Raw genomic sequence first — 24,374 nt, 5'->3', positions numbered from 1 at the left:
AACAAACCAAAGCGCAAGGATCGGGGGCGGGGCCAGTCCGCAAATGTAGGGGTCCAAAAACTTGACATGAAGCAGGATGAGCCGCGAAGAATATGCCTTACGCACGTAAGATTGAAACAACCCGAGATGCACAATGTCGTAACGACTGTTTCGGGGAAGATTGCCTGCTGGTCGAGGTATTCCGGGCACTGCCCTTCGCCTCATGTGGCAGCCCGCATGTGTTCGACCACTTGGGAGGCCAGGCAGGGAATTCTTCCAATTTCGTATTGTTCGTTAGGATCTGCGCCCTGTAGGGCTCAGCGACTAACAAGACGGCCCCCAAGACTAGGCGGGAATCGTTGGATGGGAGAAGAATTCAAATTGAGGATTCCATCATTTCATGTTGGCGGACATCCAAGATGCGGTTGAACCACCAGTTTACGGTCTGTGGACGAATGTTCAGGGGCCAATGGGAAGCTCCAATGAAACTGTCATGACGGGTGAAGGATTCGAACTGTAACACCTCGATCTTGAAAGTGCCCCTTCACCTCAGCTAAAGGGCATGAACGAGGAGGTGGAGGGCAAAACCATCAGCTCTGGATGGGTGAGGTCTTTACGTCAAGAGTCTCTCGAACTGATCCCTTACCGGAGCCTGGACCAATCGATTCATCGATTTCTTATCCTGGGGGGCTCGGTTGAGCGATCATGTGTGGTCTGGCGGCCGCCCCCGACAAGTTGATCTTTAAGCTACACATCCCCTCGTCCTCGAAGATCTATTTCATGTATTCTCGGTGATGGCATGAGCTCTCGGGGCCGGACGGTTTATTCGTTTACTCGATTGATTTGGTATCTAGCATCTGACGAGGTCAAGGATAGTAATATACAGAAAATGCAGGGAACGTTCATGAAACTCAAGCCCGCAGCAGGGGTATTATGGAAAGAAAAAGAAAAGAAAAGGGAAAAAAGTGATTGGGGACATTTAAATAGGCAGCTCCTGGGTCTGATCCAGCCCTGATTTCAGAAGTCTGGAGAATTGTGCAACTCGTAAGCGCCACAGGCAAATACGGCGGCAAAACGCCTTCCTTTCAACATGCATGTCGTCAAATACGAAAAACACTGCCCAGCTATCCAGCCCCAGGGCAGTGAAAGAGAAAAAAGAAAAGAAAGAAGTCTGTCCTCCGTTTCTAGGCATGTCATAAAAGCACAACGACAAGACAAAGCCACCCATCAGGGTAGGCTGCTTCCTTCATCAGCTCAACCAACGGCGCATCAAATGGCACCGAGACGCCGTTAAGAATTACGTTCGCGAGGACGGGATCGCGGCTGCTGGGGAAGAGCTCAGGCATCATATCCTTGAGCGCCATACCTAACGTCTGGGGTGCGTGAGGCTGTCGCGCGCTATGCAATATACTCATCGACATTCTACCAGCGTTGGCCGGCGTCGTGGTGGGCACTAGGGTCTGCACGATCTTGAAAGACGCAGGAGAGGCTGCGCTCATGCTCGATGCAGAGCCATCCCCTGGCGGGGAAGATGGTATGTAGACGCGTATGGGAACGTGTTTTAAGGGCGTCGGCGGGTTCAAGAGACGGTTATTAATGCGTGAAAAGGTAGCGAAGTCGTTGTCCTGCACTGCATTCCACAAGGCGGTCGTGTCGGTTCGCGACATCTTCATAATCTGGTTGGCATTACCGTTCCGTACGAAGTCGGCCTAGTTCGTAACCAACGAATATTGAGGTCAGTAACTATATCGGCAATGCAAAGGAGAAGAAAGGAAGGCAAAAAGGGCCCAAAAAACTACGATAGAGAGCCAAGACAACGTAGCCATCGCAACGAGGAAGCTAGTGGAGCCTACCTCTTTGACACTATTGAGGAATGTATCAGCAATGTCCCAGCCCAACCCATCGCTAACAGTCAGCTTCCACGGAAGCGTAGGCTGGTAGAGATCCACTAGCAATCCAACAGCCAGGTTCCGTAGCAAGACCTCTTCGTGATGGAAGCTCGAGCATGGCAGGCGAAAGTAGACGCCGAGGCGGGGCAGGAGGAGCGCAAGGTAACTAAACCTCGGAATGGAGGTGATGAACTGCGTCGTGGGCGCCGACGAGTGCGTTATGATGAGCGGTATGCGCTGCGCCCAGAGGGCTTGCGGGATCGAGGGTGCGGCGCTCATTTGATGGAAGGATGTTGTGGGGTGAGCTCGCGGTTTGGTACGGAGCTTCGATGCATGGCGGAGGCGCGGGGTGGAGGGAATAGAAGAGTCAAAGATTGATGCACCAGACAAGATCCACGAGGACCCTGAGTAAGCTGGGAACTTATTGCGGCCAGGCTCTAGGAAGGCAGCAGCATTTTTGAGGCTCTTTCATGCAATGCAAGGATAGGTCAAGGCAGCGAAAATGCAGTGCTGCGGCCCGTTTGCGAGACAGCAATGAATTTGATGGGAATGATGGAAGCTCAAGGCTGCGGGGATTAAACGATTAAAACGCCTGTGCTGTGTTGTGCTTTCTCATCTTTCTGCCCACTAAGCTTGATTACCCCACATCCTGTCCACATGTTAATTGTCTCACCAGCTTCACCAGCTTCACCTTCCCAGCGATATTTCCATTTTAAATCTCTCGATATCAGCATTTTTATCAAGATGGAGGGAAAATACTGAATTAAATAATTAATAAAAATCTCGCTCTAGAGAGTTCTCATCGAGGATACCTCCGCATAGCGACGACAATCTGGTCACAAGTCGCCTGGCTATGTTGGTGGTTAAGCTTGGATGATATCCTTGCTATATCTATATCACAACCCAGCAAGCAGTTCCTCAAATAGGAGTTCCTTAAATAGGAGTGATGCATTTCACCCGGCAGCCCATTACCGAAGGTCATCGTTAGGTTTTCTTAAATTATGATTCTCGTACTAGCCAACCCCTTTGGACGAAAGAAACAACTCTTCAAATCTAAGATAGATTCGATGCGCCACTATTATCCCATCGAGAGTGCTGAAGCAGAAAGTCGAGCAGATTTCCAACAAGATCCTCTGACGCGACATCGACCACACTTAATCCTTCTTTTAATTCTGCGTCCTAAACTTCTTCCTGTCCTTCTTAGGAGAATCTTTCGACGGACGCGGGCGTGGACGTGGCCGTTTCTTCTGATGCCGCTCGTGCTCAGCGAGAGCCTTGTCCAAATCCACTCCGCAGTCGTTGCACAACTTTCTGCAACCCGAAATGCAGTGGGAAATGCCGGGAGTCTCTCCGTGGGGAGACCCCTGAAGTGACCCTCGAAGAGCCTCTCTTGCTACACAGATACAACACAGATGTTAGCTCTTGAGGAATAATGCCTGGGCGGCGGTTGGTTAGGGTAAAGGAGACTGACTATCAAAGCACTCGGCAATACATGGTCTACACCTATCATTGCATTTGGCCTTGGACACAGGAAAGCATCAGCAATGTGTTCTTTTGCTCTTCATTCATTTTCCGTTCACAGAGGGTCAATAGATGGTGTGTGTATACCTGGTCAGCTCCCCCGCTGGTGGTGGAGAGAGCCATGGCGAGAGGGCCAAAGACGGCTAAGGTAAGGAGGATTGGAAACTTCATCGTGGGTCGCTGAGAGAATATTCTGGCGAGGAGGCAGGGAATTGGAAACGGTGCGGGTGACGCTCAAGAAACGAGGCCCTGGGGTGAGGGCCTGTTTACTTCTTATACATACGCTTGCCCGTTGCATGTGAGAACAGTTGATGAGACATCGGAAAAATAATTCTCAGTGAGGATAAGGTTTGAACGTGAGTCAACTTGAACAATGTGGTTTTTTACTCTTTTATGTACGAAGAAGGAAGATAAAACCAAGCCATCCATGTATTCAACTAGTTCTGTTTTCGAGTTCCAACCTCTGAGAGAGGTTGGCATATAACTATCTACTAGGCTCATCCATCACATACCGAAGACATAAATCACAACGTAGTGGCTACATGCAGTGGCCACCAACTATTTTTTTTCATAGTAGTGACCGTGATCACCAGCCTCGCTCACCGTGCTCGCGGCCGGAACCCTGCGTCCTGTACTCTCCGGAACCGGCTTGGCCACCAGTGCCGCCGTAGCCACCACGCATTTCGCGTTCACGTTCAGGGTCCTGCTCGCCATACTGTTCCCTCCTCTGGTGGCCCGGAGCGGTCTGAGACCCATAGGTTCCACCCATGCCGCCGGATTCGCCCGACCCGTAGGCACCGTAGGTACCACCAGATTCACCAGATCGATAGGCGCCAGATTCGCCGGATCCGTAGGTACCGCCCGACCCGTAGGCTCCAGAACGAGACTGCTCGAAGCCCTGTTCGCGGCCGGTGGTGCGGCGCGAGGTCTCGCTGCTGCCGTATCCGCCGCCCGAGCTGCCGGTGGTACGCCCGGTTTCATACTCGGAGGACCGGGTGCCACCGACTCCACTGCCGCCGGTTCGGCCGAACTCGCTACCGGCGCCGGTCTCGGTGCCCCCTTCATATCGACCTTCACGACCTTGGCCCTTTTGACCTTTTTGAGTACTATACCTTCTCAGTTAGCTTCTACAGCGAATGCAGTGTAAGGGTTTGTTCCGTGTTAGTTAAAGCGAAAAAGCTTACCCGGACTCGTGGCCGCCGACGGTCTCCTTGATCTTGTTGACGAAGGAAGACATATTGAATAACTATTAAAAGTACTGGGATATATAAAACTGTGGGATGTGTGTGATAAGACTTGATGCTTTTTGGGGTGTAGCTTTTTGGGGTGTAGAGTTTGATCTCGTTGCGATCCTAATGCAAGAAAAAGGGCCCGTCTAGATGAGAGAAGAGAATCTCTTTATATAAAGAATGTCGAGGCAACGGATGCCCTTTCAACCATGACGTGTTTTCGGCTTTCACAAAAGAAACCTTTCCCCCGCAAGCTGAATGACGACGCGGTGCCGTCATGATTTTTTGTTGCTATATATATAAATGAGATAAGAGGCACGTAGAGGCGCTGATCCCGTTCCTTCTGTCATGAAATCCAGTGGAGAATATTAACAAGTTTGCAGTTGCACAAATCTTGCCGGATCAAAGTTTGTTAAGATCGAAACCACGATAGGGCCTAGCCCCATTGTTTCATCGTCATCGCCACTTCTTCGGGTTAAGATCTACTTATAAACCTGTTGGGAGGTTGCTACTATAGCTGGACTTTCCTAATGCTTTAACTTGCGCCTCACCCTCCACACATGATGACGCGAGAAAGGGGAGAAGCACCTCAACCTGCACAAAACGTCAAACTGCCATCATCATTGAGCGAGGAGCGGGTAAGCGGAGAAGCTCGGGTTATGCCGTGCCTTGCTCAGCCAGGGTACAAAGATAGACACTGAGATTGCGTTCGCCAAGGGGACAGATCCAGCGGTAACAATGTTGTGCCTCGACTGCTCCGGGCGCGGCCCGGCACACACTAATGACTCGGAAACTGGTCTTAAGTCCAGGGACTCAAAGAAGCCTCAACGAGGGGATGGCTGAGCGTTAATATCCATCAGATATTTCACCTAGCTTCTGCGACACCGGGACATTTTATGTTCGCCACCTTGGACAACCCGATACACCCGGAGTTGTTCTTTCTCCCTACCTCGTTCGCCTCCTAGGTAGATCTCCGGACGGACAGCGGGTCTTTGAAAGACTCATGCCGCATAGTGCTCTCGGGCGCTTCACGTCCCTCGAGGATTTCAAGCACTTTATTCTCAACATCATCGATGCCCTGGCCTTTCTCCATTCCCTGGGTATCATCCATCCACAGGGATCTTCGCATTGACAATTGTCTCTTTACTCTAGATGTCAGCCGCCTGGTAGTCTGCGGCCTTGGGAATCGCTGGGTTCAACCGTCTGCCCCGGATATTGCAAAATATGGTGGTCTGGATTCTGGATGGACGACGCGTTCTGACATTTACGACCTCGGTGATTACATCAAGTGTGGTCTATGCTAATGCGCCGATCACGACTGCAGTCGAGTGGCCTGTCCCTCAACCACTCCAGACCATCGTCGATGCTTGAGGATCGACCGACTCTACCTGAACTGCAACGCATGGTAGAGGCAATGCCTGCTCTTTGAACACTCTCACAATTGCACCCATCAGGGTTGGATTGCTATGTACGGAGTAAGTTAAACACAATTGTACTTGGTCTCCTCAGTAATTTTGCTCACGTCACACTACGTCATTTCTCAATTCCCAAATGGAAGTTGGAAGTTGGGTGAGACATTGATGTCAAGATGGCAGAAACACCCCTGTACCGGGGTATCGTGTGACGAAAAAATGCATCGTCAAAGGAATTTGTTTGCCAGAGTCAACGATGGCTTCGAAGAGTCGTTTGTTGTTGAGGACCCGTTTGCTGCCGACAGTCTTGTTGATTCGATTATCGTCTTTATTTCTTGGCATCCTGGCAGGGATCATTAGGGTGAAGTGCGCCTCTTCAGTTCCCGGTTGACGGGAGCCTGTGGGCCGTGGCTCAAAAGAAAGGCACTTTGATCAGCTAGGCCAGATCGTTGGAGATTTCCTGGGCCACAAGTAAGAGGGAGAACTCGAGCACTCAAGCGCGTCTACGCAGACATGGGCTCGCAAGCCCAAGCCACACAAGTCGCCAAACACAGTCGACGAAAGCAGCTTGAGCATGAGTTTAGTTGGGTTCCATTATTCTTGGGCTCTGCCTTCAACCCACCTTCACTGGGCTTTCTTAATATAGACATCCCTGCAATTCTTCGCCCTAACACTGTGTCTCATGACATCACAGACAAACCCGCGACCCTCTACGCCCGGTGTGGCAATCCGTGACCTCGAGGCTGTTCCAATCACAACGCCCAGTCACACATCATGATTCTTTTGCAGACGCGTCAACGACCAGCCGGCAGATGAATCTGCAGCACCGCCCATGCCCACCGGCCCACCTTCAACGGTCGTGGGACCATTGGAGAATGGGCTGCCTCGCTCTCCAGATTTTCTGCGGCCAACTCATATTGGTCGATGGAAGCATTACGTGTTTGGCCATTACGACGGTTCCAAGTTCCGCCTCAATATGTGGAGTCTGCGAATGGATCCAGGTGCTGGCGAAGAGGAGGGCAATGTACCCGATCTGGCGATGCCCACACACTGACAGATCCAGCAGCAATTCAGATCGTGACATTGCCGTTCCTTGATTTCCAACCATCTTGCCAAGTCAAGAGATCTGGTTTCGGGTTTGTGTGGTGTGTTCAATTTTTTGCCCATCCATTTTGATAAATAGTGCCATCTTCCTCACCTTGACCCTACAGTACCCGTGTGAGCTTCTGTGCATAACTCGTATTATTTGCGATTCCTAAGAAGACCAAGACCAAAACCAAATCTAGCTCTGTTGTGGCCTACTGTTACTACTGAAGGAAAAACTAGACATCGGAGAGAACACTGCCAAAAACCCATCCGCCAAAATGTTTGCTCGCATCTTTAACATCATCCTCCGGGCCGCTGAGCTCGGCTTCTCCAGCATCGTTGCTGGTATCACCGCCTGGATCCTCCACAAGTCCAACAGCCATACCCCCGGTCTCGGTCGCTTCATCTACACCGAAGTCATCGCCGCCCTCGCAATCCTTACCTCCCTTATTCTCTTGATTCCCTGCTCAAGCAGCTTCACCCACTGGCCATGGGACTTCTTCCTGTCCATCGGTTGGTTTGTCGCCTTCGGTCTCCTCGTCAACGTAAGTGATCCAGCATTCGGAAACAGGGCCAACCCTTTTTCTTGCGTTCTCGTTCTCACTCACTAACGCCACTCAATAGCTTATTGGCGACAGCTGCGGTTACATCTTCGACTGGAACAACGTTTCGGTCAGGGGAGATCAATGCGGCAAGTTCAAGGCCGACATGGCCTTCTCGTTCCTAGCTGCCATCTGCTTCCTCGTCTCAGGCCTTATTGGCATTTTCTGGATCCACCGCCACGAGCGCCGCGCCGCCGCCGCCCCTCCACGCCGTGGTTGGTACCGCCGCAACTACCGAGTCTAGTGGAGACGCCAGTGAAGAAAAGCGGAGCGGACCACCATGACCATCGCTGTGGCTCTGTTGTGGCTCATCAATGATGACGAAAATGAAAGGCGTCCCCGCAGCGAAAAATTTTATTTCTTTTGTTCGGCATGAGGATGAGGGAGTAGTTTATGAATTCTACGAATAGTCACAAGAGTAGCATATTTGTCTGTCGTTTGCTTATAATTGTTGTACGTTGCAGGAGTTGGCCAGCCCATGAGGGTCGATGGCTTGGTGAAGCGGAGCAAGATGTTTGGAGGGCAATCGGGCCATTTCATCCCCTAATAATAATCATCTGTATACTTGATACTCAGAAGATACCACATGTATCTGGATGTTTAGATATTTTGTTTATGGTCAAATGCTTTCCTTCCTGCGGTTTAGTCTGCCGCAGACATTTGTTCAAGCCTCCTCCTCGTTCTAATAGCTACCTCGCTGCTAAGGTAGAGGAGCCGGCGTCCCGACCTTCCGCTCCTGCAACTAAAGCCGGCTGCAGTCGCGCAAGGAATCTCGGCATCATCGCACAGAAAAGCTGAAAAGAACCCGGATGGCATTCAATTGTCCCCCGACGTAGATCCGGAATTCTAAACCGGCAGGACCCCGAACAACGGTCAGGACTTTCCTAAATTGGACACACACTCTCATTTGGATCGTCATCGTCACATGGCGCCACGCTGCGATTTCCACCAGGTCCAAATGCTACCCCACATCAGCTTAATTCCGTCCCGAGGCATCTTTCCCAGGGTGTCTCCATTTCCCCCGCAAGATCAAGCAATTAATGAAACTATCACCCCAGATTCTCTCATCGTGAACCGCGACTGTATTCATAGTTCTGCATATCTGTATTTTATATCTGTATCATTTATCGAGTGTACATTTTTCTTTTTGCCCTTGAAGTGGCCTTTTTGCATCATGAATACGGCGTCGAGTGATCAAGGTTTCTTCCAAGAGGCCCCAGTGCTACTGAATCAGTTTCACGACGACGTTGCCTTCCAGCGAGCGTTCAAGCGTAGGTTTCATCCCCCCAAAATTGTTCTGGCCGCCGCTGCTTCATAACAGCCCTCGCACACACGCTGACCGAACCCTCTATTAACTCGTACCTGTGTCTTTCCGCAGTATTCCTCCCAAAGCAAGTAGCGGCGAGAAATGGCCCTGAAATAGAAAACTTCGGAGAAGAGGTCATCTCCGACCAAATCTTCAACTGGGTTACGGATTCCGAGACGAATAAGCCCTATCTGAGGGGGGGCGGCCGAGATGCCTTTGGCAAGTGGAAGGGCGACCTCATCGTTGGCGAGGGATGGAGGAAGCTGCAGGAGTTTGGCATTGAAAAGGGGTAAGCTCGCTCTGTCCAACCCATCCTCACACCCACTGATCACTGTTTTATAGAATCGTTGCAGTGGGCTACGACAAGGAAAATGGCCCTTACTCTCGAGTGGTACAGTTCCTCAGGTATGTAGCATACAGCAGAATAAATGCAATTGTCTCCAAGGAGGAGAGCTCACAAAAGCCCACCCGCAGACTCCACCTCTGGACTCCCTCAGCCAGTCTAGTAACTTGCCCCTCAGCCATGCACGACGGTGCCCTCCGCCTCCTTCTAATCCACCTCTCGAACCCCAAGCTCGACGGCGAACGCCGACGAATTTTCCAAAACGCCGTCGACCACCTCCTCTCCCGCGACCCCAAGACTGGATGGACCAGCGGCCAATGGATGACCGAGCGAACCGGCGGCAGCGATGTCTCCCTCACGGAGACAGTAGCGACTCTCGACCCGTCGCGAACGGGATTCGCCAACGTCAAGGAGCGCGTGCCTCTGGGGCCCTGGTCCCTCTCGGGCTTCAAGTGGTTCTCCAGCGCTACTGACTCCAATATGACTGTCCTCCTCGCTCAAACGCCCAAGGGTCTAAGTGCGTTCTACGCTCCGATGCGGAGGTTCAGCCCCTCGGCGAAGAGCATCGTGGGTCAGAGTCTGGGCGACGAGGGCACCGAGCTCAACGGCATCCGCATCTCACGCCTCAAGAACAAGTTCGGCACGCAGTCGTTGCCGACGGCGGAGCTCGAGCTAACCGATATGCGAGGGTGGCTTCTTGGCGATGAGGGTAAGGGCATTCACCAGATCAGCACCATTCTCAACATTACGCGCATCTACTCCGCCGTCAGCGGTGTCGGCTTCCTCGGGCGAGGAGTCAGTCTCGCCAAGGGCTTCGCCAAAGTCCGCTCCGTGGGCGCAGGCCGTGGCAAGCGAATGGTCCTCGCCGAGAGCCCGCTCCACATGCGCACCCTCGCCAACGTCACTGCTGAATACCACGGCCTCATGCACCTCTCCATGTTGGCAGCGTATACCCTCGGTCTTGAGGAGCAGTCCCAGCCCAGGGTCCCTCTCCACGCTGCCCTCGCAAAGATCACGCCCGAACCTAAGCACGTCGCGCCGTTCCTTCGCGTGATATCGCAGATCGCCAAGGCCTACGTCGCCAAGAACTCCATCATCCAGCTCTACGCCTGCATGGAATCCCTCGGCGGCGTGGGCTACCTCAACAACGAGGAGCAGGAGTACCTCAACATCGCGAAGCTGTACCGCGACTGCTGCGTGTTAGCCATCTGGGAGGGCACTACGGACGTCTTGTCGACAGACTTTATCCGCGCCGTGAAGCACCCCAAGGGAGGCCAGGAGTGTATCAACGCGCTTGACAGTTTCATCAAGAACGCCGGCGCTGCGGCGATGGAGGGTGACACGAGGCTCGGCGGATGGCGCCCGCTGCAGGCGTGGGAGGCTGTCAAGGGAAGGTTTGCGGCGGAGAGCCAACAGCAGCTTATGGGTGACGCGAGGCAAATTATCTGGGTCGTTGCCGAGGTGTTGATTACGGTGTTGTTGTTTGTCGATGCCGAGAGCGACAGGAGCCCTGTGGCTTACGATGTGCTTCACAGGTTCATTGTGTTCAAGGGACTTGGTGGTGTCCAGGCTGGCGTGAAGAGCGAAGGTGATAGGCTTGCGAAGGATCAAGCTATCGTATATGGTGAGCCCGCAGCCTCTCCGCTTGCGAGGCTGTGATTTGGGATCCCTCCGCCAGCTCTTGTATAGCTTTTTCTCTCCCTCCACCATTTCCCCCTCCGACCAGCTCCTTCCCTCTCAATATCTCTCCACTCAGTAAATAGCTTCTCCCCAAACAAACCCTTCCCACAACAGCCCCGTGATAGCCACATAAGAAATAATAGTTCCCCGCACTTTCACCAGGCGACCAGTCTAGCTAAGCCTAGCTGGCCAAGGCGCCGCTGCTCCCCGCCGGGGGTGGCTTGGGTTTGAATCCTACTGCGTCCAAGTTCTTCTAGACAGCGGTTGCAAACTGGTGCCTAGGGATCGAGTAAAGCAAGCGAACTAATATCCCGCAGTAATGGAGATCCCCATCTAGCAGAGCTAGTGGTCCAGTGGGAGGCGCGACCCTACAGTAGGACAGGGGAGGGCCTTGAGGTAGAGAGAGGAGGAGGAGGAGGAGGAAGTACTTTTTGTAAGTAATTTTTCCGGTTTAATATTTAACTTATTAAATTACTCTACTTGTGTTCCAAGACGAAGCTAAGGCCCCTACAAGCTGAGCTGCTTGGGCATCTTATATTTTATTGTGTTAATGTTGATGGGACTCTGGTAAAGGACGTGGGTGGACTGAGATATTTTGGGACCTTGGATGTCGAGGAATAGCCCAAGTTACTTCGTAGATTGAGTTCCAATCCCCTGGAACCGGGGTTGCAGGTGACGGTTTCTTCCAGCCTATGACAGTGTTCGGAATATAATCTCAACCCATCCCCTAAAATGAATCAATCCATAGATCAATCGAACCCGCTAACGAAACCGACTCCCCGTCGCGAATTCTCCCAGGACGTAACCGTAGAAGCCATTTGATGCTCTACAGATTCGCTCTTAAGAGGATGTCTACCCGAAATAAATTGAAGGAGTCCTCCCGCTTCTTCGCGAGCGACAGCGCCACGCCGCCTCCAACGCGCCGCATCACGCGTGCGTCGCTCGCCAAATTCGCCTATGGCGCCGACGCCGAGACCAAAGCCGCGATCAAGTCCACCTTAGAGGAAGAAGAAGAAGGGGACTCGGGAGACCTCCGGCTGGGCTCCGACATCGAAGATGCCATCACGCGAACCTCTCGGAAGCGAAGACGGGTCACCACCCGCAACGGGGACACCACCTCCGTCAAGCTCGAGACCACCACAACTACGACCCTCGCTTCTTCGCAATCCCCCGAATCTTCCGCGCCAAAAGCCCGCCGCCGAGCCCGAAAACCCGCGCGCAAAACCCGAGACCCCGAAACGGGGGAAACAACCGTCTCCCCACCCTCCGACTGGGAACAAATGTACGACGCCGTCGTCAAGATGCGCCAGCCGGGAGGTGTGGCCTCCAACGCCGCCGTCGACACGATGGGGTGCGAGCGCCTCGCCGATCAGAACGCGAGCCCCCGCGATCGGCGGTTCCATACGCTCGTGTCGCTGATGCTCTCGAGCCAGACGAAGGATACGGTGAATGCCGTGGTGATGGCGAAGTTGAAGAAGGAGCTGCCGCCGTATGAGGAGGGTGCGCCGCCGGGGTTGAATCTGGAGAATATGCTTGCTGTTGAGCCGGCTTTGCTTAATGAGTTTATTTGGGCGGTTGGGTTTCATAATAACAAGACCAAGTGCGTCTCTCTCTCTCTTTTACTTTTCCGACTGGACGCTGTTCCTGGATCAGGCCTTCTTTTTTGCAAGACGACTAACAAGAGTGCCTCCCACGCAGATATCTCAAACAAACCGCCGAAATCCTCCGCGACAAATGGAACGGCGACATCCCCGACACCATCCAAGGCCTGACCTCCCTCCCCGGCGTCGGCCCCAAAATGGCCCACCTCTGCATGTCCGTAGCCTGGAACCGCACCGAGGGCATCGGCGTCGACGTGCACGTGCACCGCATCACCAACCTCTGGGGGTGGCACAAGACGCGCAACCCGGAAGAGACGCGTCTGGCGCTTCAGTCATGGTTGCCCCGCAATCGCTGGCGGCCCATCAACTGGCTGCTCGTCGGGTTCGGGCAGACGGTGTGTTTGCCCGTGGGGAGGAGGTGTGGCGAGTGTGAGTTGGGGCTGGGTGGGCTTTGTAAGGCGGCGGATAGGGCGAAGGTTGCGGAGGGGAGGAAGGCGAGGGCGAGATTGGATGTGAAGGTTGAGAAGGTTGAGGCGAAGATTAAGATTGATGAGGGAGATGAGGAGGCTAAGGATGCTGTGAAGGGAGAGCTGGAAGGGGTGAAGGAGGAGGAGGAGGAGGAGGAGGAGGAGATCAAGGATGGAAAGATCAATGGGGCCATGGTGCATCGTGTCAAGGTGGAGGCTTCCGACGACGATGCCAAGGAGAACCTTTCGAGTTTACAAGATGTCAAACCCGCGGGCGTCGCGGAAGACCAGATCACTGAAGGAAGGAGAGCTACACGGAGAAGAAAGAGGTGATGCCGGAAACGAGTCCGAGGACTAATATTTCAAAGGGATATATCTGCATACACTCTCCTTGGATAATTGCTGGCGGGCTGGCCCCCGACGGGGATCCTGGAGACGTGGAACACGATGGGAGGTGGAAAATCGTAATAGGACGCCAGTGTCCAATATTGTGATAATTGTTAGACTAAATAGTTGATAACCTTCTGTTGAACCCGATCAACTGGTAGTTCATTTTTCACGGGGCATCATCCCTTGGAGGGACAATATATAGTGAGCATCTCCACTGACATGTGTCATTTGATCGATAAGAACAGAGAACTGCCTTGCGCCGACTTTTGGAGATTTGGGATTCTTGGGTCTTTGCTCAGCATATGCAGAAGGACGACAAACAGGGGCCAAGTTACATCTTTCACTCCCCATTCAGTTCCAGCTCTAGTAAGCCCCGGAGGACATCATCGCTCTCCCATTTCTCGAGGGCCTTCCCCTTCCATTCTTCCCACCCCACGTCTCCGAAGCCGAAGGTCCTCTTAAGCCCCATGAAGAGATCTACGAACGCCTTTCGATCCAAAAAGGCTCCATCGGGGCCGAGAGCAAAGAAGAGCCTCTGAAATTTTCCGCCCTCGATGACACATTTAGCAAGGTCTTCGCGGCCCCTTTCCCGGTATATGTCGGCGAGTCGCAATTCATCCTTGGCCAGCTCATTGGAGCCGTCGTAAAACTCGCCCACCGGCCACATCATGCACGGAGAACAAAAGGCCTCCGCCTTGGAAACCGTATGGGTCCATTCCCAGTCTATGATTCCAATGATGTCGAAAGAGCCATTGACGAGTATATGATCGCCCTTGTCGTCCGGGTGCTTGAGGAAGAATTGGCCCTCGGATGGGACGTGTCCCCAGAGGCTGTCAAGGATATCTAGGCGGAAACGGTGTGCGAGGTAGACGTCCACCGGATTGTCCACGCCAATCTCGCCACCGGCTATCATCGCGAGGTATAACTCAAGTATGACGCGCCACCCCTCCAGCGAGGAAGAGAACGGACCGACGGGACCTCCGCCCCCCATCCGAAAGGTTGTCGGATATGCGAGACCTTGCACGTCGAACTCGGTGGTATCTCCGGCCGAGGAGATGAGTGATCCCATAACTTCAAAGGGGTGCTTCTCAATCTCGAGGAACAGGTCAACCAGCTGTTGCATGATCTTCTCCCTCTGCGCTGGAGTAGCCATCTGCCAATCCAGGGGGTTCCGTTCAGCTTTTCCATCAGGATGTAACCCACTCCAATTTGGTTCCCGGGATCGGATTCGCATGCCCAGTCGAATATCTTGGGGATGGGGATGTGAGTATACTCTTGGAGGTAGGCCATGGTGGCAGCTTCGCTTCGAAGTATGCAGTCACGGACTTCCCGCGGGGGTGAAATGGTCTTCGCAAGCCGGAAACGTGCGAGCCATTTGACGTCGTCCTCGAAGGTGATCTCGGCGTGACAGTTCTGGTTTCCCATCATAGTTGCCAGGTTCTTGTGGGACAAATCAACGGTGCAAGGGATGCCTCCCCTAAGCGTCGATGCGCGAGAACATAATTTAGAACCGTCTATTCGACGGCATAACTCGTCGATGTGACGGGCTTCTGTGACCGCAGATTGAGCGGAGTAGGCTTCCCAGTTTTCCTGGATTCATGAACATGAGCAACGGTGGCCATGGTTATTTCTTGAGCGGGTATATTACGACGGAACCTCTGGCTTCGGGCATTTGTGCCTCGGCTTTCGAAGATGAATGCGACAGAGGTGTCTGTCACACAGCAAGCAGTCTCCTGCTCTTTGCACGGCAGGGTTCCTGCAAGCCTCCCATTCACACGACCGCGGAGGCATCACGAAGGAATGCGTTTAAAGAAGGCCTAGTAAGTTGAGAATGGAGAACGCTGGAACGCGACAGGTGAAAAGCAGCAACCAAGGCCCCCGGGGGGGGGGGGGGGGGGGGGGGGGGGGGGGGGGGGAAGCTAGAAGGAAATGCAGAGTACGAAGTATTATTTGTTGCTTCGGTTTTGCACCTGTAGTATCTGTAGCTGGGCTATAAAATCCCCCCCAATCTCTCACAGAGTTGGCCAGGATCTTGTCTGACAAGAGATCAGCAGCAGTAGCTGAAAACAGTCTCTTGCTGGGCGGATATACCAATATGGGAGATCGCGCATCTTTCTCCCAGTATTACAGCCCTATCAACTTCAGATTCGATATCCACTCATCGATGGGCTATTGGGATGCACTAATACGTGTATGAATATTTTTGGTGTGAGAGTTTCTTTGGCAACAATTGATGATTGATGTGTTGTCAGCAAGGTAATCTTACAATTGTAGAGGTGAGAGGTGAGAGGTGAGAGGTGAGGTGGGAGGGAGAGGGGGGAAGGGAGATACGATATCGGCGATAAGCAGGCGCTTCCCCATGTTGCCAAGATTAGCGCCTCCGCCCAAGGGAATTGCGCCGAACTCAACAGAGAGGTGTCAAAATCATTCACGAACAGGGAACATCACCAAAGGTAGGAATTCGTAACACGGGTGCAGTTAAAAAGGACACAAGTTTTGTTTACATGGAGGACCGTTCCAGGTCTCAAATTTCCATATCGAAGAAAACACACGAGGCAACTATGTAGAACAAAGACGGCCAGAGATAAATATCCCCATGGGCAACGCTATGCTCGACGAGGTAAACCAGACCATGACAATGATCACGGGCTACGGAGAACCGCGAAGTAAAATCGAGGGAAAGAACCGAAAAAAAAAGTGTAATAATTAAAGAAGCAATGCCCTGGACGCCATGCTGCCACATATCGAGGCAGACCGTCTGCCTCTTTCGTAAAACTATGAATACAAATCGTGGGCTTTTGTGCAGGAGTGGCTGGTTCGGTCGCCTTGCCGCTCGCTCCACGTGGCCGAGTTTGAGAGACTGATCGTCGGAAAGGGACGTCGCGTGCGCCCATCCTGGTCGATCGTCGGATACATGATGTCGTGAGAGTATAGAAGTTTGTGGTTCGCGAGACCGTCGTCTCGTTGGATTTCGTGGGTGTGTGCAGGTAGTGTGTAGGATGGAGGAATCCGTCTAGAAAAGACGGGAGTGATGACGAGTCGATACAAAGCCTCGGGTGTGTGGAAGTCGCCCCCTGGAGGTCGGAGCCTCTATTTCAGGTTCCGCCCATGGCTGTATCGTTGGAGGACGTCCTAGAAACGTCGTCTTCGTCTTCGTCGTCGTAGTTTTCGTTAAATACCCTTAATGATCTGGGTGCGCTCACTCTCGAGCTGCGCGGCGTTTCGCTCATGAGATTGCTTCTTGCACTGGAGCAGAACAGGTCAGCCATGTCGTCACTTGCAAGGGAGTCACACAGCCCAACCAGCCACCACTGCGGATCCTTGGGGGAAGACGCCATGGAGGAAAAGGTTGTTTGAGAGGAAGACGACGAAGTCGCAGAAGATGACGAGGTGCTGAGTTGAGCAAAATCAAAATCAGGGATACCTACGTCTTCAAGACCCTCGCACTTGTGGTCTTCTAGCAGGCGGTGCTTGCTGCAGAAATGACCCTGGCAGAAGCCGCAGTCGCCGACGATGCGCTGGGCCGCCGATTGGCACTCCTTGAAGTTGCAACGGTTCTTCTTGGGAGCCATTGTGGTTATGTGTGTAGAGTGTGGGGAGGAAGGTGTGGTCGAGGTGGTAGGCGAGGGGATCGCGAGTGGGTTGTGGATGCTGCCAAGAGCAGGCGGTTGTTGTATTCGAACGTGAGAAGTAGTCGAGTAGGTGAGAGAGTAGGACGTCTCGCGAAGAACGCTCGGTGTGTGTGTGGCGGGTGTGCCTAAGTCGCCGAGATGGGTAGTTTGGGTGGAATAGAGAGGAAGAATCCAGGAGAGAGTTGGAGGCACGCGAGATGAAAGGAAGCGTGGAGGTTTTATGAACCCGCGGAGAGGTCAAGATTTGTAATGAGTCAGAGACGAAGTAGTGCGATGTGGAAGGAAGGCGAAGAAGAGGGAAGAATGGGAAGGGAAGAGACGAGGAGGGCGGCGAGCGGAGACCCAACACTAAATACTAATGACTAGGCCAGACCAGGCCGACGTGGTTGATCCCCAAAGGAGGCAGTGACTGGTACGAAGTGACTTACAAGTTGCGGTGCGGTGGCAGGAATCCAGGGAAGGCTGACGCAACCGGACACTTTCAGACGACAGTGGCCAATACAACAATGCACCTTCTTTTGGGGTCGTAGTTACGGGTACCTTGTACTGGACAAGTCACTTTGCAGTTCTCAGTGGAAGTGGCTAGGTCTACGCCTCTTGTATGGATGGGGATGAATGGGGAATGAGATGGGCTCTCGGCAGGAGGACGGATACCAATTAACACGTGAGCCTGCCTGAAGGGTGGGCTAGCGTGGTAAACTGGAACTGTGACGTGGGTACGGGGATAGACATGGCCAGGACCTTGACATGCCATCCGCTTGAAAGGAAACGGAACAAAAAAAACGACAATAGGTGGGTCCCAGCACCGGTTCCGGCCTGCAATTTGAATTGTCTTAAAACCAAACTTTGAGACGGTCCGTAAAAGAGCGGGTCTATAGATGACTGAATGAAAACTGGAAAGGCAACATTTAATCCGTTACCGAATACCGATTTAGACCCAGGCGTAAATTAGGTGGCTTAGGGAGTTTTATTCAGTGCTGATTTTCTAGACTCTTCTCGATTGACAAAGAACATACTTCGCGTAAAATAGCTGAAATAAGTAGTTTAGTCGGGAGCTCCGTTTACTATGTAGTCCTCCGTAAATCATAAATGTGAGCAGTCGACTGCATCTCCCAGTTTTATCTCATGGCCAGGAAAGCTTGTGGACAGTCCCCTGTACAGTCGTAATCGGACGGAACGGTAACTAACAAGCCGCCAGGTAGCCTCAGGTATCGTTTCTGGATGGACTTGACGACGTCCCAAATCGAGTGCTTTTTGACTACGAAATACGGACGGCAGGTCTGCTTGATGTCGTGCGCCCGTGCCGGTCCTCACCGCCCGCAAGCGGACTAGGCTGAAGGATGACACGAACGCAATCGAACTTATTGTGCAAACATACGAGAGAATTGCGGAGTCGGCCACGGCCAAGATGAAAGTGGGTAAGCGATTGCCGGGTGGCGCCGACAACCTCGAAAGATGGCAGACGTCGGTCCAACTAGGATCTTGAATAGAGTCCGTGTTGGAAGGATAATAAGGGCCGGACCTGCCAGTGTATTGTCCGCGGTCGGCGCATCAATCTCTGAATCTGCCCCATTGCAAATCGGGGACGGGTCCTAAAAGCAACTTCATTGAACCCAAGAGTGCTGCCCAAGGTTCCGCGACAATCCCATGGGGAAACCAGCCCAAGAAGAGAATATTACTGCGGTCGATGATTTCTGCACCGGTTTCTAACACGCACTGGTCCCCAGATTTCCCCCTGGCCTTGATAAACAAATGTGAAGCGAGCTTGCCGCTAGTGACCGCGTGACCATAAGTCGACTCTCTTCCAAGTTTGCAGAAAATGCCGTCCACGCGATTGACAAAAATTTGCGGTATCAAGTTGTAAAAAGTCAAGTGCAGATTGATGTGCTTGGCTTGTCAAATTGAAAGTACTTGTTCTTGGGTACGATGAAGTATCGGCTCAAGCATCCAGTCAGAAATAATTGGTCTGTCAGCAACACTGAACTACAAAGTACTGAGAGATCGTTGCAATTTGCGAGCGAGTTTACTTCATTGTATCAAATGTATCTACAATCGACAAGTCAGTCGAGGATTGAAGATCAATGATAGAAAAACTTGAATAAATGATCAATCGATGAGTCAGGTCAGCCGCTCACCACGTTTGATATTCTCAGCTTCTTCCTGTTCCTCCTTATTATTCTTCATCACTTCAGAGTCTTCACTTTTGATTGCAACCCGAGAGTGCTCGGGCCAGAATCGACAGCTCGTAAATAATTGATACCAATGCTTTTGTACTCAACAGAAACGTGAACCGAATACGGATCGGACAAACCATGTGTGCCATCCAAAGATCAATTGATCGACGTGATGTGCAAATTGGGAGCTTGCATTGAATTTTGCATCTCGTACCGGGCCTAGGCCCCCCGCCATTTATTGCCTGTTCAAGCGCCGGTCCCTCGCCTCGGCTGCTCATCCTTGTAAGTGCCAACTGGACCAGATTCGGGAACCTTATCCCCCCCCTTCCCAATCTCAATCTTTCCCTAATGACGCCAGGGGCCGCCTCCAGACTTTGTGATCCGGGAGAGGACGGGGAATCTAGATCCAATCACCTGAAACCAATTGGGGGCTCCCAAAACTCCAGGGATCGGGTTCGTGGACAAAGAGAATAATACTAATACATAGGAACCCGATGATCTTCTCCGACGTCCTCGTCAGTCTCTTGAACAACAGACCGGTCTCGCTTGTTGACGTCAAAGGGTACTCTCGAAAATGGTTTGGAAATGCAGACAAGTGCAAATTACCAACCCGGGTAGCCTGCAGCATCCTTTGACGAGACTAATCTCGCTCGATAATGATACTTCCTTCTTTACGAAGTTGTCTTACAAGAGCAGGAGGAGTACCGCCAAGTACCTATGCCACCAATGGGTCAATGGAGCGCTGGTCTTGAGACCGAAGTGTTCGACGTTTCTCTATCAACGAGGAGATGGGTCCCGGAATTACTTGGATCCCGTCCACTCCGAACCAATTCCCCATTCCTACGGATCCCCCGATCCAAAAAAGCCAAAGAGCCTCAAGGTAGAGTATGCATACTTTTTTTTTTGGCGCCGGCAATGTCCTGTCTCACTCCGGAGAGTTTGAGCTGCGCTCTCACAAATTTCTTCCAGCCGCGGCAACTCCGGCCGACCTTCCTATCAGCAAAAAGAGATTAAAGCAGCCCGGCCAGATGGATATACATACCTAAAGTACGTATACACTCTCGGTAAATCAGACCTCCAAAACTCAACCCCTGATTTGTATCGTGGCTGTGGCTTTAAACTTTTGTCCGATACAGCCTGTCCAGGGTTCGGATTAGTTCGGATTGGCACCCCTTCGATGTGAAGTAACCTTGTGGACATTCCTTCGTACATGGGAGGTATCGAATCGGTATTTGCGGATCTATTTCGTGCGGATATTAGGCCATTTTGATCCCTCTCCCGCCTTCGCCGTGGGTTTGTATCCCTCTCGTTTGCCACTGGGGACACCCAAGGCTGGGCAGGATGGCCTGTGCAGAGTTCTAATTTCCTTCTAGCCTGCTCAGCTTAACTCTAAAAGGAACATCAAAATAGCTACTCCCTACTCCGGACGAGTGAAGACCCATGCCAGCAGAAATGTGGCAAAAGCGCAACATCAACCATCAGTATCAAGGTTTTTCTTCTTCTTCTTCTTCTTTTTTTTTTCTTTTCTCGGGCCGGGCCTGGCTCTCCTGCCGTGCTACTGTTGTGCCTCCAATCATCTCGATTAAACATACCGATCCCTGGACACCTCTTGAAAGCGCTGAAATGGCGGCCCCATCAAGAAGGTATTAGTGAAAACAGAAGAGTCATCACGATGCAAAACGAAATCTTCCATTCCCGCCCAAGACGCACCCTTTCAACAACGTGAAGCCGGCATGGATAGGCTGTCCAGCATTCGAGCCAATCTCGCTCATTTTCCCTTCCCTTGGGCAAGAATTGACGTGTCCAGACCGCTCTCCACATCCCCCCGCAGAAGCGCCCAACGCACGCCACGACATGGAGAGGTCACCAGTCACGATGGGGATGTCCTCTTACCGCCAGTGGTTCTTTTGGTGCCCGGCGATCGACACCTCAGTGTCGGTGGGCACTAACGCAAGCAGGGGTTCACATGCACGAGATCCAGAGACCCCCCCTTTCTTTTTATAAATTATGCCTATTCGTTGTGAGCTTTTCGTGAAGCGGGAAGGGCGTTGTTTATGGATTGGGCCCAGTTGAGACATGCCTGATGCTGCACGAAGTAGTAGGCTTTCATCTTTTTCATTGCGACCTTACAATCTCTGCCCTTCTGACTTCTCCAGAGACCAGAGTCGAGACCCAAGGTTTCGTGTAGAGGCGCAAGTCTGTACCACACGAGCTGTGGAGCCCCGAATCGTGGAAAGAGAGTCTGCCCGTCAGCTGGCTTCGCAGTAGCCTTGGGGTTCAAGGTTGAGCCGTTCCTCGATCCAGCTGGGCCAATTAGACGAACGATCATCATTGTCCACACGTTCAACATTTAGTCGACATAGTGGGACGAAGGCGACCAATTTCCAGAGACGCGACCACGGAACAGAAACTAGATCCGTCCTAATTATACATGTAATTGCCAGGATATTGGTTTTCAAGACTGAAAATTCTCAATTCCTCTCCAACATGGGGGGTCTCAGATCCCAACTGGTGCTCCCGTTCAGCTGGGGATGACGACATCTCGCGAGCTCAGCAATCACGACGTGGATAGACTGGATATTGTTGTTAAATATACGCGTACACATTGCATCCCATGTCATTTTCATTTTCATTTTTCACTGCCATGGAACTACCAACTCACATGCGAGCAACGTGCAGTCGCCAACACCGAATTAACAGACATCCTTCTGCCAAAAAAAAAAAAAAAAAAAAAATCCACTAATACACATTTTATTTATTTTTTTCTCATTTTGACATTTTCTTTTTTCTTTACTCCGTACTTTACTCCCTCATGTTGACGACAGCCCTGATGCAGTCGCCTTGCTTCATCGTCTCAAAGGCGTTGTTGATCTCGGCGAGGGTCTTGCGATGCGTAATGAACTCGTCAACCTTGAGCTTGCCCTGGAGGTAGTCGTCGACGAGGCCGGGGAGCTGGGTGCGGCCCTTGATGCCGCCGAAAGCGGATCCCTTCCAGACACGACCGGTGACGAGTTGGAAAGCTATTCAAGCATCACCTGTTAGCAGACGATCATACTGACACACAATGGGGCAGAGACGACATGGGATAGCGGGAGAGGGCTTACGTCGGGTGGAGATCTCTTGGCCGGCAGCGGCGACACCAATGATGATACTCTGGCCCCAACCCTTGTGGCAGGCCTCGAGAGCAGCGCGCATGACGTTGACGTTGCCAGTGCAGTCGAAAGTGTAGTCACAACCGCCGTCGGTCAACTCGATAAGCTTGTCAACGACAGTCTGGTTGCCGAGCTGAGTGGGGTTAACGAAGTCGGTCGCGCCAAACTTGCGAGCCCACTCCTCCTTGGCGGGGTTCACGTCGACGACGATGACCTTGCCCGCCTTGTTCATGACGGCGCCCTGGACGACGGACAGACCGACACAGCCGGCACCGAAGACCGCAACGCTGGATCCCTCCTCGACCTTGGCGGTTACCCTCGCCGCACCGTATCCGGTGGTGATACCGCAGCCGAGCAGACAGGTGCGGTCCATCGGTGCGTCCTGTTGCACGGCAACGACGGAGATGTCGGCGACGACGGTGTACTGGGAGAAGGTGGAGGTGCCCATGAAGTGGAGAATGTCCTTGCCCTTGCACTTGAAGCGGGTCGTGCCGTCGGGCATCACGCCCTTGCCTTGGGTGGCTCGGATCTTGCCGCAGAGATTGGTCTTTCCGGACTTGCAGAACTTGCACTCCTTGCATTCGGGGGTGCTGCGGTGGAGGGAAGACGGAGACGCCTCTGATTAGCTCCCGGGTCCACAGCGCCGAGAAAAAGTACCCTGTTGGGTAGGTACATACTAGAGAGCGACGACGTGGTCGCCGGGCTTTACGTTGGTAACACCCTCGCCTACGGACTCCACAATGCCGGCACCTTCATGTCCGAGGATAACGGGGAAAGCACCCTCAGGGTCCTTTCCGGACAGGGTATAAGCATCTGCGTGCGCATATTTTAGCATTTAGCCAAACGACCACCCGTCATCCCCGTCATCCGGCATCCGTCCCGGCCGCCGTGTTTCTTGATTGGACCCTCTGTGCCAGGAAAGGAAACTAACCTGTGTGACAGACACCGGTGTAGTAGATCTGGATGCGGACCTCGTGGGCCCTGGGGGGAGCGACTTCGACGTCCTCGAGGCTGAGTTCCTTGCCGGCCTCCCAGGCGACGGCAGCCTTGCAGGTGATGGTCTATGCAGGTCCAACAAAAGTTTCCCATGGTTAGTCCGGAACGGCCATGTAACTTGCGTGATTCTACTAGAAGCCAGTGATATTATATTTAAAGTCCCCTTAGAACGCAAACGTCTGGAAGTCCTTGTCGTTCGACTTGAGGTGTTTTCTATTTCTTCTCCAGGTCGCTTGCTCGTTTGCTCGTTTGCCGTTTGTGATGCTGTCTTCGGGGGTTGGCTGTGAGGGGTAATTGGATCATGACATACCTTTCCAACGGTATCGGCCATTGCTACTGTGGATCTGGTAGAGGTGGGGTGAGAGTTGAAGATACGGAAATGCAGAGGTTTCGACAGAGAGGAAGTTTTACAAGAAAATGGTATCAAACGAGAAGAAGAGGACAATATTAAACGAATCGACTGACGAAGTTCAAGATGGAGGTAACAAGAAGAGAGAAGCACAGAGCAATATTTAGAAGCTTTGCGAGCTGGAGATTAGATCAATATGAGGTGCTAAGTAGTGGGGAAGGAAGGTGCTGCTTTTCGCATGCGGGGCCGAGCTGGCGTCAGGAAGCAATTGGATCAATCCATTGCGCTTCGTAACAATTTTTGCAGGCGGGGTGATTAGGAAAAATCGAAGCCTATTTCTTCGGGCCCACTTTGCTCTTCTCGGCAGACACAATGTCGCAGTCCTTGTCGGGGAGGTAGGAGGAAATCTCGACGGGAGCTCGCGGCATCGCAGGTGTTTGGCCAATCATGGAAGCAAGCGTCGCCCGGCTCGTCGCTCGCGTCGGGGGTTGGGGGAATCTCGATATTCGGCATTTGCTTGGGACGGGTTGTGGTTGCTCGCTCGCCGGATGACACACAGTCGCACA

General features: G+C 52.5%; 5 protein-coding genes and 2 pseudogenes across 5 annotated transcripts; 2 read left to right on the top strand and 5 right to left on the bottom strand.

Moving 5' to 3' along the window:
• Positions 1-1,172: 1,172 nt before the first annotated feature.
• On the bottom strand, positions 1,173-2,147 carry SAPIO_CDS8632 (Autophagy protein 5; the record flags this gene model as incomplete). Its single annotated transcript, XM_016790231.1, has 2 exons — positions 1,173-1,688; positions 1,833-2,147. 2 exons carry the CDS (start codon positions 2,145-2,147, stop codon positions 1,173-1,175), a joined length of 831 nt encoding a protein of 276 aa, XP_016640494.1.
• Positions 2,148-3,975: 1,828 nt separating this feature from the next.
• On the bottom strand, positions 3,976-4,626 carry SAPIO_CDS8631 (uncharacterized protein; the record flags this gene model as incomplete). Its single annotated transcript, XM_016790230.1, has 2 exons — positions 3,976-4,495; positions 4,574-4,626. The coding sequence occupies 2 exons, from the start codon at positions 4,624-4,626 to the stop codon at positions 3,976-3,978; spliced, it is 573 nt and encodes a 190-aa protein (XP_016640493.1).
• Positions 4,627-7,394: 2,768 nt separating this feature from the next.
• Positions 7,395-7,962, top strand: SAPIO_CDS8630 (Integral membrane protein; the record flags this gene model as incomplete). Its single annotated transcript, XM_016790229.1, has 2 exons — positions 7,395-7,661; positions 7,741-7,962. 2 exons carry the CDS (start codon positions 7,395-7,397, stop codon positions 7,960-7,962), a joined length of 489 nt encoding a protein of 162 aa, XP_016640492.1.
• Positions 7,963-8,892: 930 nt separating this feature from the next.
• On the top strand, positions 8,893-13,448 carry SAPIO_CDS8629 (annotated as a pseudogene; the record flags this gene model as incomplete).
• Positions 13,449-13,845: 397 nt separating this feature from the next.
• SAPIO_CDS8628 (Uncharacterized protein) lies at positions 13,846-14,933 on the bottom strand (the record flags this gene model as incomplete). The annotated part of the gene is made up of 2 exons (XM_016790228.1): positions 13,846-14,658; positions 14,709-14,933. The coding sequence occupies 2 exons, from the start codon at positions 14,931-14,933 to the stop codon at positions 13,846-13,848; spliced, it is 1,038 nt and encodes a 345-aa protein (XP_016640491.1).
• Positions 14,934-16,600: 1,667 nt separating this feature from the next.
• Positions 16,601-17,077, bottom strand: SAPIO_CDS8627 (annotated as a pseudogene; the record flags this gene model as incomplete).
• A 5,036-nt stretch (positions 17,078-22,113) lies between these two features.
• On the bottom strand, positions 22,114-23,790 carry SAPIO_CDS8626 (Octanol dehydrogenase; the record flags this gene model as incomplete). The annotated part of the gene is made up of 5 exons (XM_016790227.1): positions 22,114-22,331; positions 22,416-23,053; positions 23,141-23,276; positions 23,395-23,524; positions 23,770-23,790. 5 exons carry the CDS (start codon positions 23,788-23,790, stop codon positions 22,114-22,116), a joined length of 1,143 nt encoding a protein of 380 aa, XP_016640490.1.
• Between the last annotated feature and the right edge of the window lie 584 nt (positions 23,791-24,374).

The sequence above is a fragment of the Scedosporium apiospermum genome (assembly GCF_000732125.1).
Source record: "Scedosporium apiospermum strain IHEM 14462 chromosome Unknown SEQ_SAPIO_0121, whole genome shotgun sequence".
NCBI classification, from domain to species: Eukaryota; Fungi; Ascomycota; class Sordariomycetes; order Microascales; family Microascaceae; genus Scedosporium; species Scedosporium apiospermum.
This window is presented reverse-complemented; position numbering and strand designations above follow the sequence as displayed.